Here is a 14,334-nt window from a genome sequence, read left to right as displayed (position 1 = left end):
TGTTTGCAGTGGCTAACCTGACGGCTGGGACAGCCTATGAGCTGGCGGTGTGGGCCCACACCAATGTGGGAGACAGCCCTGCTGCGCTGTCCCGCCTGGAGACGAAGGGCACCCAGCCGGCCCCGCCCATCCTCAAGGCCCGCCCACTCAACCAGACCGCTGTCAACTGCAGCTGGACTGGCCCGCAAGCGGTGGTGAGAAGATGCGCGCGCACACACACACACACACACACACACACACACACACACACAGCGTGCACACGCACACTTTCATATAACTTACATGCGCACACTCATTCATTTGGGTAGTGCACACTCTAAAATTATCCCTGCTTGCACGCACTCATAAAATGCCAGCTGGTGTGTTCTCACACAGCACTCAGGCACACACACTTGCATAGTGCACCACATGCACAGCAGTGCATATAAATGCACAGTCATATAGGCATGACAGCATATACAACTACAGAAAGTCATCATTTCAATGAAGTTTTTCTGGAGTGCTAAACTAAACTGTAAAATGTGTGTGTGTTTTTGTGTGGGTATGTATATTTGCATGCGTGTGTGTGCATGCATATGTATCTGTGTGGGCGTGTGTATCTGTGCGTGTGTGTGTGCGTGTGTGCGTGTGTGCGTGTGTGCGTGTGCATGTGCGTGTGTGTGTGTGTGTGTATCTGTGTATCTGTGTGTGTGTGTGTGTGTGCGTGTGTATCTGTGTGTGTGTGTGTGTGTGTGTGCGCGTGTATCTGTGTGTGTGTGTGTGTGTGTGCGTGTATCTGTGTGTGTGTGTGTGTGTGTGTGCGCGTGCGCGTGTATCTGTGTGTGTGTGTGTATCTGTGCGTGTGTGTGTGCGCGTGTATCCCTGTATGTGTGAGTGCAGGAGTATGGTGTGTTCTTCTCCACCTCCTTCCTGGAGCTGCACCGGAACCCTCACAGCCAGAAGAGCAGCAGCAGCAGCCTGATCGTCACCGTGGACAGTGATGAGCAGTACCTCTTCTTGGTGAGTAGCCATCCTCATCTTCAGTGCCTACCAGTCTCCTCTCCCTGCCAGTATGTAAAGGTTTCTGCTGTTATTAGTGTGTATTGTTACTGGTTGCCATCTGAAAATAGCTTCTGTGTGTGTGTGTGTGTGTGTGTGTGTGTGTGTTTGTGTCTGTTTCTGTGTGAATATGTGTATGCATGGTTTTGTGTGTGTGTCCGTGTGTGTGTCCTTGTGTCCGTGTGTGTGTGCGTGTGTGCGTGTGTGTGCGTGTGTGTGCTTGCGTGCGTGTGTGTGCGTGCGTGCGTGCGTGTGTGTGTACAGGTGCGGGTGACCTCTCCCTACCTGGGCCCTCCCTCTGCGCACGCCATGGTGAAGATGATCCCGAACGGCAGGCTGCCCCCGCGTAACCTGCACAGAGTGAAGGTGGAGAAGACCCAGGCCACGCTCAAATGGCAGCCCCCGTACGACTCTCCCAGCACCCCGCTGGTACGACCTATACCCCTCCCCTCTGTGTGCTCCACACTGAGTGCCCTCACATGCACCCTTATGTGTGAGCTGCACTGAGCACGCTCAGATACACCCTTATGTGTGAGCTGCACTGAGCGCCCTCACATGCACCCTTATGTGTCATCTGCACTGAGCATGCTCAGATGCACTCTTATGCGTGAACTGCACTGAGCGTGCTCACTCATTCTTACATTCTTCTTAGCCAGTAATGGGATAGTGGGCTCTTGGAGCCCAAAATTGGAAGAGCTACTATAAGTTTGCTGGCATGATTATTTTGATTAAGCAGATAATTTTTTATTGATTATCACAAGTCCACGATTGATGGCTTGGTGTAGCTCCATCCATTATGTGGTTGGTGAAACCCCATTGCTGTTCTTGTAGCCGTGTGAATATCACTGTATTTAAATGCTTTGATGTCACATGGCTGAACTAGTTTTCAGCTCCCAGCCTGGATCAGTGTTGTGTCAGCTAGGTAAACCCAGAGCAGTAAGTGCTTAGGGCAGCCCGTCTGACCATCCTCTCGTCTAACCTCACGCAGGAGTACGCCATTCACCTGAAGGACATCGTACGCAAGACAGAGGCCAACTACAAGCTGAGCACGCGGAACAACACGGTGGAGTACACCCTGAAGGGCCTGGAGCCCGGCGGTCGCTACAGCATTACCGTACGCCTGCGCAACATGAGCAAGGAGGCCAGCTACACCCTCAACACCGGTGAGCCCCGCCGCCCGACACCGCCAAACCACCGAGCCCTGCAGCGCTCACCAAAACAGGTTCTCACCAAAACAGGTTCTCACCAAAACAGGGTCTCACCAAAACAGTCTCAACTCAGACCAGCAGCCAAACTCTACAGCTCTCACCAAAACAGGGTCTCACCAAAACAGGTTCTCACCAAAACAGGTTCTCACCAAAACAGGTTCTCAACCAAACCAAGCCAGCACAAAACCTACAGCTCTCACCAAAACAGTTCTCAACCAAACCACAGCCAGCAACTCTAAACAGCTCTCACCAAACAGGTCACAGAAGTCTCAACTCAAACCAGCAACAACATCACTCTCACCAACAGCTCACCAACAGTCAACTCAACAGCACAACCTGCATCTCATCAAACAGATTCAAACCAGCAGCCAAACCTACAGCTCTCACCAAAACAGTCTCAACTCAAACCAGCAGCCAAACTCTACAGCTCTCACCAAAACAGATTCTCAACTCAAACCAGCAGCCAAACTCTACAGCTCTCACCAAAACAGATTCTCAACTCAAACCAGCAGCCAAACTCTACAGCTCTCACCAAAAACAGATTCTCAACTCAAACCAGCAGCCAAACTCTACAGCTCTCACCAAAACAGATTCTCAAACCAGCCGCCACCAACTTTAAATGCGTTAAGAGGACCTCGGAAGACTGCTAAACGGCTCGTCGCTCGCCGCTGTCGAGTGTGTGTATCTTACATGCTTTTGCACCGTTCTAGTGCTTTTGGAGTGTTAGCTCAGCGTCTGAGGCACACTGTTTACGAGTTCACATTTGACTCTTATGTTCTGAAGTCTGCTCGAAGCGAGACAAAATGGCACCTTTTCTCTTCCACTGTGTGGAAAGCGTGTTGAGGAATGTCCGTTTGATTTTCTTCTGCCTCGTCCGCAAGCGCTGTCGTTAGAGAGCTGGACAAGGAGCATATTTCCCATACCCGTATCACGACCTCACTTAAGTGTGTGTACTGACACCAGATCGGCAGTAATGCATTTAAACATGGACCTTTTTGGTCACAGTAAGAATAGGACGTGGTTATAAATGGGTATAAATTATTTAAATGACGTTAAAAACGGGTTTCATTATTTTGAGATTTTCCTGCGGTGAATTGCAGGATTGTGGGAAATTGGGTTTAGTTTAATACAGTGGAGTAACTTTTTCATTCCTGTTGCATAAAACAGTCTAATTTTGCTTTGCTTTTATTAATAACTTTAAGCATGCTCTTAGCGCTTGTAAAATCTTACAGAAAATCATAAAAATACAGTTAATGTACTAAAAGCATGACCTTGGCCCATTGAAATAGTAATGCTGTAAGGCACTGTTTAGGCAGGTTTGCATCTCCAATGAATTTGCGGCGGTGTTTTGATTACTGTAATAAATAAAAAGATTTTTAAAAACTATACGCATAATGCAGCTGAACTGGCTGGGGGGAAAAACTGTTAACCCGCAGCCTTAGCTTGCTGAAATCTTGATTACATTAGTTGTTTTCCACAGAACAAAAGCTATGTTTGGTAAAGGTTGATTTGCATGTGAGTGACGGTCTCAAGAAGCGAAGGCTTTCCCGCTCTTTCGCGCGGTAGCCTGCTCCCCCGTTCATCCTCAGCACACGAGGCTGGCCCCAAGAGTCGTTCGTTCGTTCGTTCGCCCGCTGCATCGCTGCAAGGTCACAAAGGAGTTCACGTGTCCTTGAATTCTCCCAATCCCTCCTACGATTGCCGAAGGGCAGCACCGGCCAAACACAGATCCCGGAGAGGAGCGTCGGCGCAACAGTAAATCTTTTCTTTCTTGTTGATGGTGTTTTTGAGCGCGTCTTTTGATCGGTCATTGACCGACTCCACATTTTTTGGACTCACCTGACACTGGGTGTGTTCCTGCCTCTCGTCAAATGCAGGCTGGGATAGGCTCCAGCACCCCCCAATTCCAATCATTCCAATCTGATGTATCTTCTGAAACATTTAAGGCACATTGCCAAGAACAAAGAGTGTGTGTGCGTGTTCTTGTGCCTGTGTGTGCATGTTTGTGTGTGTGCGTGTGCGAGTGCATTCGTGCTTGTGTGTATGTGTGTGTGTGCTTGACAGTTATATTAATATGACTTAAAAATGCAAAAAATACATTTCAAATGAAGATGTGTAGCCATTTCTAGAGTTGTCTGTCAGCCTAGACTGTACCTTAGACTCTCTGCTGTGTCCTTGCATGGTCTAGTCTTGTCAGAAGCCTGTATTTTATTTTTATTTGTGTGCTTGGCAGACACCATTATTCTCAGATTTTGTTTTACATATCATATTCGTACAGTTGGACATTTGTGCATGCAATTCACGCTAAGTACCTTGCTCAAGAGTGCAACAGTAGTACTAATAATGTATAGTAACATAATATATAAGGTACAGAGAAGTACTTCACTGGAGAGTGGAGGCCTGTGTCAAGTGCACCACACTTCTGTGAGCCGCCCTTGATTTGGCCATAGCTGCTGCTGTAAGTGCTGTTCCCAGATCATGTCAGGATCTGGCTATCTTGGTTCCAAGACTGCTCAGAAAATAATTAGCACTCAGTTGTTCTGCTGCAGGTGAAAATAGCTGATTATGAGCAGTCAGGTGTTGAGCTGCGGGTGAACATTGCTGGGTATGAGCAGCCTGGTGTTGAGCTGCGGGTGAACATTGCTGGTTATGAGCAGCCTGGTGTTGAGCTGCGGGTGAACATCTTGGCTGGGTTAGGTGAACATGCAGCCTGGTGTTGAGCTGCGGGTGAACAGTTTGGCTGGTGTTAGTGGTGAATGCTGGAGCAGCCCGGTGTTGAGCTGCGGGTGAACATTGCTGGGTATGAGCAGCCTGGTGTTGAGCTGCGGGTGAACATTGCTGGGTATGAGCAGCCTGGTGTTGAGCTGCGGGTGAACATTGCTGGGTATGAGCAGCCTGGTGTTGAGCTGCGGGTGAACATTGCTGGGTATGAGCAGCCTGGTGTTGAGCTGCGGGTGAACATTGCTGGGTATGAGCAGCCTGGTGTTGAGCTGCCGGTCAGCGTTTTTGTTTGTCCTCTCCAGTGCCCCTGGCTGCTCCGGAGGCGCTGAAGATCCTGACGGAGAGGGATCACGTCTTCCTCCTGTGGAAGAGTCTGGCAGTGAGGGAGAAGAGCTTTAACGAGAGCCGGGTAACAGGAGAATATTTACCATTATTATTATTATAAAACGCGAATGAGCGGATTCATTACGTAATAGTTCTTTTAACAAAGTAAATATAATAATGTATTGCTTAGTTATTTTTAATTTACATCTTGTAGAAATTCAGTGACATTAACTAATGGGAAGGAAGGCCTTTTAATGCATTTTAAGAAAGTGTAGTGCTAATGGGCTGTGTGTGTGTGTGTGTGCGCGCGTGCGTGCTTTGTGTCTGTGGGTTCACTGCGCGCAGGGCTACGAGGTCCACGTCTACGACAGCGTGACCAACGCCAGCACGTGCCTGGGGAACACCACGGAGACCTTCTTCAAGATCAGCAGCCTGCTGGCGGGGCACAACTACACCTTCTCCGTGCGGGCGCGCTGCCTGCTCAGCGGCCAGCTGTGCGGAGAGCCCGCCGTCCTGCTGTTCGACAGCCTGGGAGCAGGTGGGTGTGGCCGGGGCCTCTAACCTGCACTCCTGGATGCACGTTCTCTCATGTCATTTTATGCCATTTTTACACAGAGTTTGCGCAGTGTTTGTAGTATAGCGCATGTGATGGTGTGCTGTATTGTGTGTGATGTAGTGTACAGTGTATTGTGGAGAGGCCTCAGACTTTTGTTTTTTTTTTGCACTTCATTTAACTCACTGATTGGCTGTGTGGTCCACATGCCTTTGAGTCTGGTGGTTGATAGGAATCCACAACAGCGTGCAGGTCTTGCAGGAGATGCAGTGCCCGTCACATGATGGAGTGTGTGAGGTACTGCGATGCAGAGCACAGGAAATGATGTTCTCTCTCTCTCTCCCCCCCCTCCCTCTCTCTCATTCCCTCTCTCTCTCTTGCCCCCCCCCCTCTCTCTGTCCCTCTCTCTCTCCCTCCCTCCCTCCCTCTCTCCCTCCCTCTCCTCAGTGCCGGGCAGTAAAGGCGCGTCTCAGGGTGGAAAGTCTGGCGACATGGCGGCGGTGGTGGTGCCCGTGCTGTTCGTGCTGCTGCTGGGTCTGTGCGCGGGATTCGCGGTTCTGTACTTCAGACACCGCCGCCTGCAGCACAGCTTCTTCGCCTTCACCAACAGCCACTACAACTCCCGCCTGGGCTCGGCCATTTTCTCCGGGGACGAGCTGGGTGAGGGCTCCCCTCCTGCCCCCTCCCCCTGCTCTCTCATTCTGTCAGACTTAAGGGGGAACTCCGCCTAGAAATTCTACTATCCTCTCACCTCCCACAGCCTCTTCATATTGCCCTACTGCCCCCTCTCAGTGCCCCTCCTACTGCCCTTTCCCACTGCCCTACTGCCCCCTCTCACTGCCCCTCCTACTTCCCTTTCCCACTGCCCTTCTGCTCCCTCCCACTGCCCTACAGCCCCTCCCACTGCCCTTCTGCACCCTCCCACTGCCCCACTGCACCCTCCCACTGCCCTACAGCCCCTCCCACTGCCCTACTGCCCCTCCCACAGCCCTACTGCACCCTCCCACTGCCCTACAGCCCCTCCCACTGCCCTACATGCCCCTCCCACAGCCCTACTGCACCCTCCCACTGCCCTACAGCCCCTCCCACTGCCCTACAGCCCCTCCCACTGCCCTTCTGCTCCCTCCCACTGCCCTACAGCCCCTCTCACTGCCCTTCTGCTCCCTCCGACTGCCCTACTGCCCCTCCCACTGCCCTTCTGCTCCCTCCCACTGCCCTACTGCCCCTCCCACTGCCCTTCTGCACCCTCCCGCTGCCCTACTGCACCCTCCTGCTGCCCTTCTGCTCCCTCCCACTGCCCTACAGCCCCTCCCACTGCCCTTCTGCACCCTCCCACTGCCCTACAGCCCCTCCCACTGCCCTTCCGCTCCCTCCCACTGCCCTTCTGCTCCCTCCCACTGCTCTACAGCCCCTCCCACTGCTCTACAGCCCCTCCCACTGCCCTACAGCCCCTCTCACTTCCCTACTGCACCCTCCCACTGCCCTACAGCCCCTCCCACTGCCCTACTGCCCCTCCCACTGCCCTACTGCACCCTCCCACTGCCCTACAGCCCCTCCCACTGCACTCCCCATCCCCCTCCCTTCTCATTCTGTCAGAGAAAAATAATTTGTTGCATTTGTCTTACCCTCAGAATGATGGAATTGTTTGTTTGACGTGCGTCTCGTAACTAAGGCAAATTTTTCTGTCTGTGCTTGCCACCCCCTCCCCCTCCCCCCTACCGCGCAGGTGACGAGGATGACGACCCCTTGATCAACGGATTCTCCGACGACGTTCCCATGGTGTTAGCGTAGGGCGGGCAGAGCGGCCTTTCCGCCCCTCCCTCCTTCTCGGCCCCGCCCAAATCTCCGCCCCTCACCCCCCCCCCCCCCCCCATACTGGCTCTCTCCCTCCTCCCTCCTTCCTGCCCTTCCTCCTTCCTCTCTGATCCAGGGTGTGCGGTGACTGGCAGCCGCCGCCCAGAAGAGCCAGACGCACGAGGGTTCAGGAACCCGGGACGAAAAAGAGAACGAAAAGAAAGAGATATTTTTTTGAAATACGTACGATGCACTTTTTTTCGAAGGCGCAATAACTTATTTTTTTATATGTACTATGCGTATACGCGCGGGGGAAAGGACTTAGCGGACAGCTACTGAAGCTGGGCCGGCCCGACTGTGAAGGAAACGGATTTACTCCCCCCCGTGGGCGTTTGTGGACTGGCGCGAGGGAGACCGCGCGTGAGAGAGAGAGAGAGAGACTGCCCAGCTGGGCCGCAGGTTTCTCCCCAGGTCCACTCCCCCGTAAAGCAAAAACGAACACCCGTCAACCCGTACAGCCAGCGCAAAAACACACGTGCACAACAACAGCGTAAACGCAAAAAAAAAAGCTAATTTCTGTGAAGGGAAGTGGACATTTTGGCTCTTGATAGCGTGAACTGCACAGGATTAGTGTCACTCAAGTAGGACACCGACTCCATGCTGCTGGAAACTACAGACACGAGGCCTGGAAACTTCTAGAATCGGTGGTACGAACAGGCCTTGCTCTAAGAATGGTACGTGTTGTTAATCTGAAGTAAATAACAAAAAATGCACCGAAGCAGCATGAGCACCTCGCTAGGCAGAACCTTCTAGAGAATCTGCTTTCCCCTGCCTGAGCAGCGGTGCCGGTTTAAGGGCAGAACTGTCACAGGCCGAGTTTCAAAAGAATCCCCCGTTCGCGGACGACGCTCCGCGCCAGCGTGCCCCCCTCGGTAAATTTAGCCCCGCTCCTTAAAGGAGAGGCACGAGGCAGACAATGTGCCTGAAGTTTGGCAGGGCGTGGTTTGGCCCTCCCGACGCTGGAGTGCGCTCGAAGGCCGTCTAACCGGTCTGAGAGCGCGCACCGCGGCCAGCGCGCCGCGGGAGGACCGCCCGCCCGCCAGATCAGCGGCGTCAGCGGGGCGTTTGATTTGGCTGCTCCGCCCGAAAGCCGTCCCAGTGCCGCTTCAGATTTCTGTGAGAGGGAAAGGTGACGCCGACGGCCGGGGAGAGGAGCGCCGGTGCTTCACCGAGCCGGGTGCATCAGGCGAGGCGCTCGCGTTCAGGCTGCCTGCTCCTGCCCTCTCACAAACGGGATGTGCTGCATCGTGCTGTAAATAGAACAGTCCTAAGAGCAGGAGTGTGAATCCCTGCAATCGGATGGTGTGCCGGCGTAATAAAATGGCGGCGGGGCGTTGTTCTCATCACCTTTCACACAGAAACCGGAGCTGCGGCAATCGGTGAGTGTGTTGGTGACCACGAACGGAACAACGGCGACAGTGATTGGTGAATACTTCCCGGCTGTGCCTCAGGGACAGTCATCCACCAGTCACCGTCGGCGCTGTGCTGTTCCTTGTCGCCGGCGTGCTCTTTGATTGGCGGGTTCTGTGAGAGCGGGGATAGCAGCCGTGTCCCATGCCAGGTTTCGTTCTCCCCGACCGCGTGAGCGCAGCTCGGGAGTTCAGGTGGCAGCGAACCTGTGCAGTCCTGCCTAAAGCCAGGAGCCAGAAGCATTAATGTGTGTGAATGTGCCAAGTTTGCAGGAAACGAAGGAAAATAAAGCAAAGGAACTGCTGTTTCTGTGAGCCCTCCTCCCCGCCACCCCCAGCCTCTCTGTTGCTCTGATCGAATGAAGCTGTGTACATGTTTATTATGTCGAAGAGCCATTGTAACTGGATTTGGGGATTTGTTTCTTGTTTTGTTTCGTTTTGTTTCTAAGCATCGCTTTATGAATGTATTTTATAAATGTGTGATTCGGCTTTGAGGCGATGCGGGAACCGATCACGCCGCAGTCCTTGTTGCGTTCAGGAACAGCCGCCCGTCGCGCCCCGTCCCCGACTGAAATCTGCGAGGCGCGCGCTCCGTGGGTCGGCGGGACACGGTGTCTGGGGCGTTCTCACACGGTGTCCTTCACCCGTCCGCGAGGCGTGGGGTCAGCCTCCCGCACCCACGGGAGCGCTGCCACGCTAGCCGCACCCTACCCCCGCCCGGTTTTAGTCAGGGCCACGCGTTTCGGCGCTGGCCTCGCCATTTACCCCCCCTTCCCCCTTGCCCGCGGTTGGCCTGGTAACCATCAGGGCGGCCACGCCCCATCGCTCTCTCCGCCGCCGTCACTGCAGGACTGCTCTCCGCTCGTTCCTCTTGTGACGCTTTTTAGGGTACGTGTGTTCGTCCTGTCAGAATCATAGTGATTAATGATGGTAATAATGGTGTCTTTTCAATGTGATTTTTATGTTTCTGTTCTGTTTTTTTAACCACTTATGCCTTATGAAAGCGCACTGAGTTTGTATGTATTCACACACTGACACACTCACATACACAAGGAAATACCTACAGTAAGAGGACTGGTCTGGGGACAGAATTATATTTCGGTGGAAACCGTTTGCTATGTTAGTGGCCCATTACTGGTATGATGCTTAGCTGGGCTGCATGGTGTCTGTTTTTTGTAACGTTTCTGTTGTCCTCAATTCCATTCCATGACGACACGGTACAAACCCCACCAGTTTCATGTCACCTTAGTAACTGTTTCCATTTCTGTACGTTCTCTAACGAATTTCACGTTTTTTGTTCTGTGTCAGTTTTAACCGAATGTACTTGATGTGAATGATTCATTGCTTTTTTTCCCCCTATATTTTGTTTCTGTAAAATTGGATGCTGAACTGTTTTTATTGCACAAATTGTGATTGGGGCACCGCCATATTTTGAAATTGTTGAAATCGCCTTGCTCACAAGGGCGATTTAAGGGAATACAAGTTAACGTTTCAGGAGAGGTACAGTTACGGTGTATTTTACAGACGGCTTGTTCTGAAATAAACTTGAATTTGTTTGAAATTCTGTTCTCTTTGACGTGGTGTTCGGGTTGTGCCAGGGGAGCAGGGCTGAGACTGGCACGATCTTTTGCATTGCAGGCTTTTTTTTTTCTTATTTTTGAAACCAATGGGTCAACTCATCGTGGTTTATTGCTCTCATTTAGATCTTACGATCTGGCCCAGAAGGAGCGGGGTTTTTACGAGCTGCCTTTCTGCTGAGCGGTGGAGATTACACTGCTTGTGCAGATTCACTTGGGTGCTGTTGAAATTGCAGCCTTTCCTTTTTCATTTGATATGTCCTTTCCAAGGATCTGATTAACAACTGTGGGCAGATCCACTAAGAAGAGCGCAGTTGATGCTTTTTGCGAATGCTGTCCACACCACATCGATAACTTATTTATTAATGTGTTGATGCAAATAGAATAACCGCATAACCACACACAAATAAAAAAAAGGGCTGTTAGCAATGAATGCATTAGTGCTAACTCGCTACGTTAAAATTAGGGTAATTTGACTACAGTAGAAAGTTCTCTGATATGAAACTCAATCTTGTGAAATGTCAGCATTGTAGGTGTTGCTTGAGATGGGATGATCTTAAAAGGAGGGCTGAAGGAAAATGGTCTTCATTTCAACTCGGACATCCAGGACTTGTCGGGTCCTCCAATTTAACAGAGGCTCAATGGTAATGTACTACATGATCAGGAATGATTTTCCCAACAAATTATTCAAATGTAGTAACTGGAGTAGTTGGAATGGACAATATTGGCACAACTATGGAGTCCCACACTGAAGATAAGCTAATAGTTACGCCGTGTGTTACACATGTAAAGTGGATGTTTCACGTAGCCTAGGCCTAATTACTTCATTAGCACATGAGCACAGCACCAGTCAGATTTTGCTCCTTGGAGAAAGCCATTGCCACAGGCTTTCGGATGCCATTTTTGTCCAATGTTTTGAACTCAGCCAAATATCCATGTTCTACTGTGGTGATGACTTTATGATTCCAACTGACCTCCCACAACAAACTGATCTCAGAGGACAGGTTCAACACTAGCTCACTAGTACAATTCTATATTTTTAACTGAAACATTGTACTGCTGCCATTAAATCAGCCTTCATATTTTTTGGGTGAAGTTTTATCTTTTCTGCTGCATTAGTTTAATTTGCTATACAGCCATTAGTTACATTTGAGGCTGTGCCTCGGTCTTGCTTGTGTAAGCACAATTTCTTTTTAAATCTCAAAACAAGTCTTGCCCTCAGGTTGCCTCCCAATGCTCAAATAAGGTAAAAGACTGGTTTTGCTCACTCCCCCTTTTTGAGCAGGTGCCAGGTCAAAAATTCTGTAATATTTACTGGAACCTTGCCTGTCGTTTTACAAGGGATTCATTTTAATTTTGTGCGCACACAATGGTGCATGAATATTAATGACTAGAAAAACAACCATAGAGCAACGAACTAGATCAGTTGAATGACCAGCATTCTTTCTTTTTTTTAAAACATATCTTACTACAAATTCCTGGAATTGGACCATCTTGAATGATTGAAGTATCATAGTTAAGGGGAAAATGGGAGTAGGACCTTATATTTGTCTCTATACAATGAAATAGCCTTCTTAAATTATAGCAGAAAGTGCATTCCACGGGGCAGGTACAATGTCATCTTTGTCATCATGTGATTCTAGTATTGAATGACAGCCTGTAACAATGAATCATTGATGTCTCCATTAACCCAGAAAGGATACGCTTGTATGGAATATCTGTTCTCTTGCGTGCCAAACCTGTTAGTGTCTTCGTCCCTCCGCTGACAGCAGCCAATGGCATTGACAAGTTTTAAGTAATAACTGCACATTGTTTGAAGACTTAGTTTGTTTGAATCTTATTCATGCATTGATTTATAAAGTGTCTGGAAAATGTATGCATGTATTGTTTTATATATAGTATTTGGAAAATGTTTGAAAAGTGCTGCTCTTCGGAGCTCCTGATGATTCTCGGGCATTTTGTCTTTATCTGTGCGTTTTACCACTCATTTAATGATGTTGTACATGAGGAAACTTGAGAGCGGACCATAGACCATTTTATTGAGCACAAACCTCAGAGGATATTTCATTTGATACACTGACTTACATTCAGACACTGGTGTTAAAAAAAGCTTCACTATACAAGAGTTAAAACATGGAAAATGTATTTTGGCATTGTGAACCTTTTTTGAGGAGTATATATAGTGCGTTCATAAAACTTTACTGCCTGACAATGGTAGTGTAAATTTTTCAGACATATTTAAAGAGTAATGGCAGTGGCCAGTTTGCAGTGAAACAAGCAGCCGGAAATGTGGAGGTATCGGGGCAGAGGTGAAATGACACTGTTGGAGGAGAGTTGGAAGATAAAAATAATTTAAAAAATCAGTTCAAAGGGTTTTTTTTTTTTTTTTTTTTAAATACAGGAAAACGGGGCTACGGATTTTCCAAAATCTATGCTCTTCAGTGCCCACTTAGCATAACGCACTGAGCCGGACAGCAAGCGCAACAATGCCTGCCTGTGTGCGACCTTGCCTTTCCCTGCGCGTCTCGCGTTGCTGGAGTTGAAGCTCTCGAGTTTCGTATAATCCCGGACTTCAAACAGCGCCATCAGCGCCGCGCGGTCCCAGCCTTCCGTCCCGCTTCATCTCGCGCCCGCCTTGCCTCCCTCACTGGGTGTGCCCTCAGACGGGGTGTGTGTTTACATCAAAATGTGTGTATCTATCTTTAAATTTTTATACATTTTTTTCACCACTATGTTCATTTTGAATTTTCATTAGGAAATACAGAATGTAGACTTATGCTTTTTATTTAACCATGTGACCATTAGCGTTTGCTCCGGTAGACCTTCATCACTTACTCTGCTGAAGAACTATACACTGAAACCTTAACCATTACATGATGGTTATATATGTATGTCAGGTTGTTTCTGGAGCATAAGCAAGTGTGCGCGTTGTCATTTTTTATTTTCAGGGTGCCGTTTTGGCGCTGCCTTAGGCCAAGAACATTTATGAGATTCTTTGCTCATTCTAAAACGGTATTTGGAGTGCTCACCCATCGGATATAGACGGTAAACCCAGACGTGCAGTCCGCAGATAATTCCGGAGCGTGCTGGTCATGTGGCCATTTTAAAGTGGCGTAAACGTAAGCGCATTTTCACATGGGTCAAATCCAGGACGGCACTAACCCGTCGGTGTGTCCCCAGATGCCCTCCCCTGCACTCCTGCCCCCTCCTCCCTTCTATAAACAGGTCCTGATGTCACGCTGTCTGCCTCCTCTGTCACAATCTCTCCCGTTCGCAGGGAAAGTGCACTTCTGAAGTCACCTGCGAACACTGCTCATCCCTCTGTCCTATCCCAGCTGTCTTGACAGTATAGGTGTGCCGTTGATTGGGAAAGAGCGATTTGTTGTCTGCATGTTTTAAAGTAGGGGTCTGCAGCCCTGACCCTGGAGAGCCACAGTGTGAGCAGGTTGTCATTGTTACTCGGCTCTAAACTGTGTAATTACCTGCATTAATGGATCAATTAATTCTCCTGGTGTCTTGGGCCTGAACTGGTTACTGATTGTACGGTGAAAACACAAACCAGCTGACCAAGAGGCTCTCCAGGGCCAGGGTTGCAGCCCCCCCTCCCAGGGCAGATTGCCGGGGGTGACCAGCTGCAGGGGTACGGTGCT

The 14,334-nt window shown here is 49.9% G+C and overlaps 1 protein-coding gene across 1 annotated transcript in view; it reads left to right on the top strand.

Moving 5' to 3' along the window:
- The window catches only part of LOC135262560 (sortilin-related receptor-like), a 75,632-nt gene extending 64,964 nt beyond the window's left edge, over positions 1 to 10,668 (top strand). Inside the window, exons 41-48 of the mRNA XM_064349573.1 lie at positions 10 to 194; positions 880 to 999; positions 1,303 to 1,467; positions 2,027 to 2,201; positions 5,270 to 5,376; positions 5,637 to 5,829; positions 6,292 to 6,500; positions 7,564 to 10,668. Of these exons, the coding sequence (XP_064205643.1) occupies positions 10 to 194; positions 880 to 999; positions 1,303 to 1,467; positions 2,027 to 2,201; positions 5,270 to 5,376; positions 5,637 to 5,829; positions 6,292 to 6,500; positions 7,564 to 7,635 (1,226 nt within the window). The 3' untranslated portion in view covers positions 7,636 to 10,668. The remainder of the gene's footprint in view (positions 1 to 9; positions 195 to 879; positions 1,000 to 1,302; positions 1,468 to 2,026; positions 2,202 to 5,269; positions 5,377 to 5,636; positions 5,830 to 6,291; positions 6,501 to 7,563) is intronic.
- The last annotated feature ends 3,666 nt before the right edge of the window (positions 10,669 to 14,334 follow it).

The sequence above is a fragment of the Anguilla rostrata genome, chromosome 9, assembly GCF_018555375.3.
Source record: "Anguilla rostrata isolate EN2019 chromosome 9, ASM1855537v3, whole genome shotgun sequence".
NCBI classification, from domain to species: Eukaryota; Metazoa; Chordata; class Actinopteri; order Anguilliformes; family Anguillidae; genus Anguilla; species Anguilla rostrata.
Note: the sequence above shows the minus strand (reverse complement) of the source record. Positions and strands in the feature narration are given on the sequence as shown.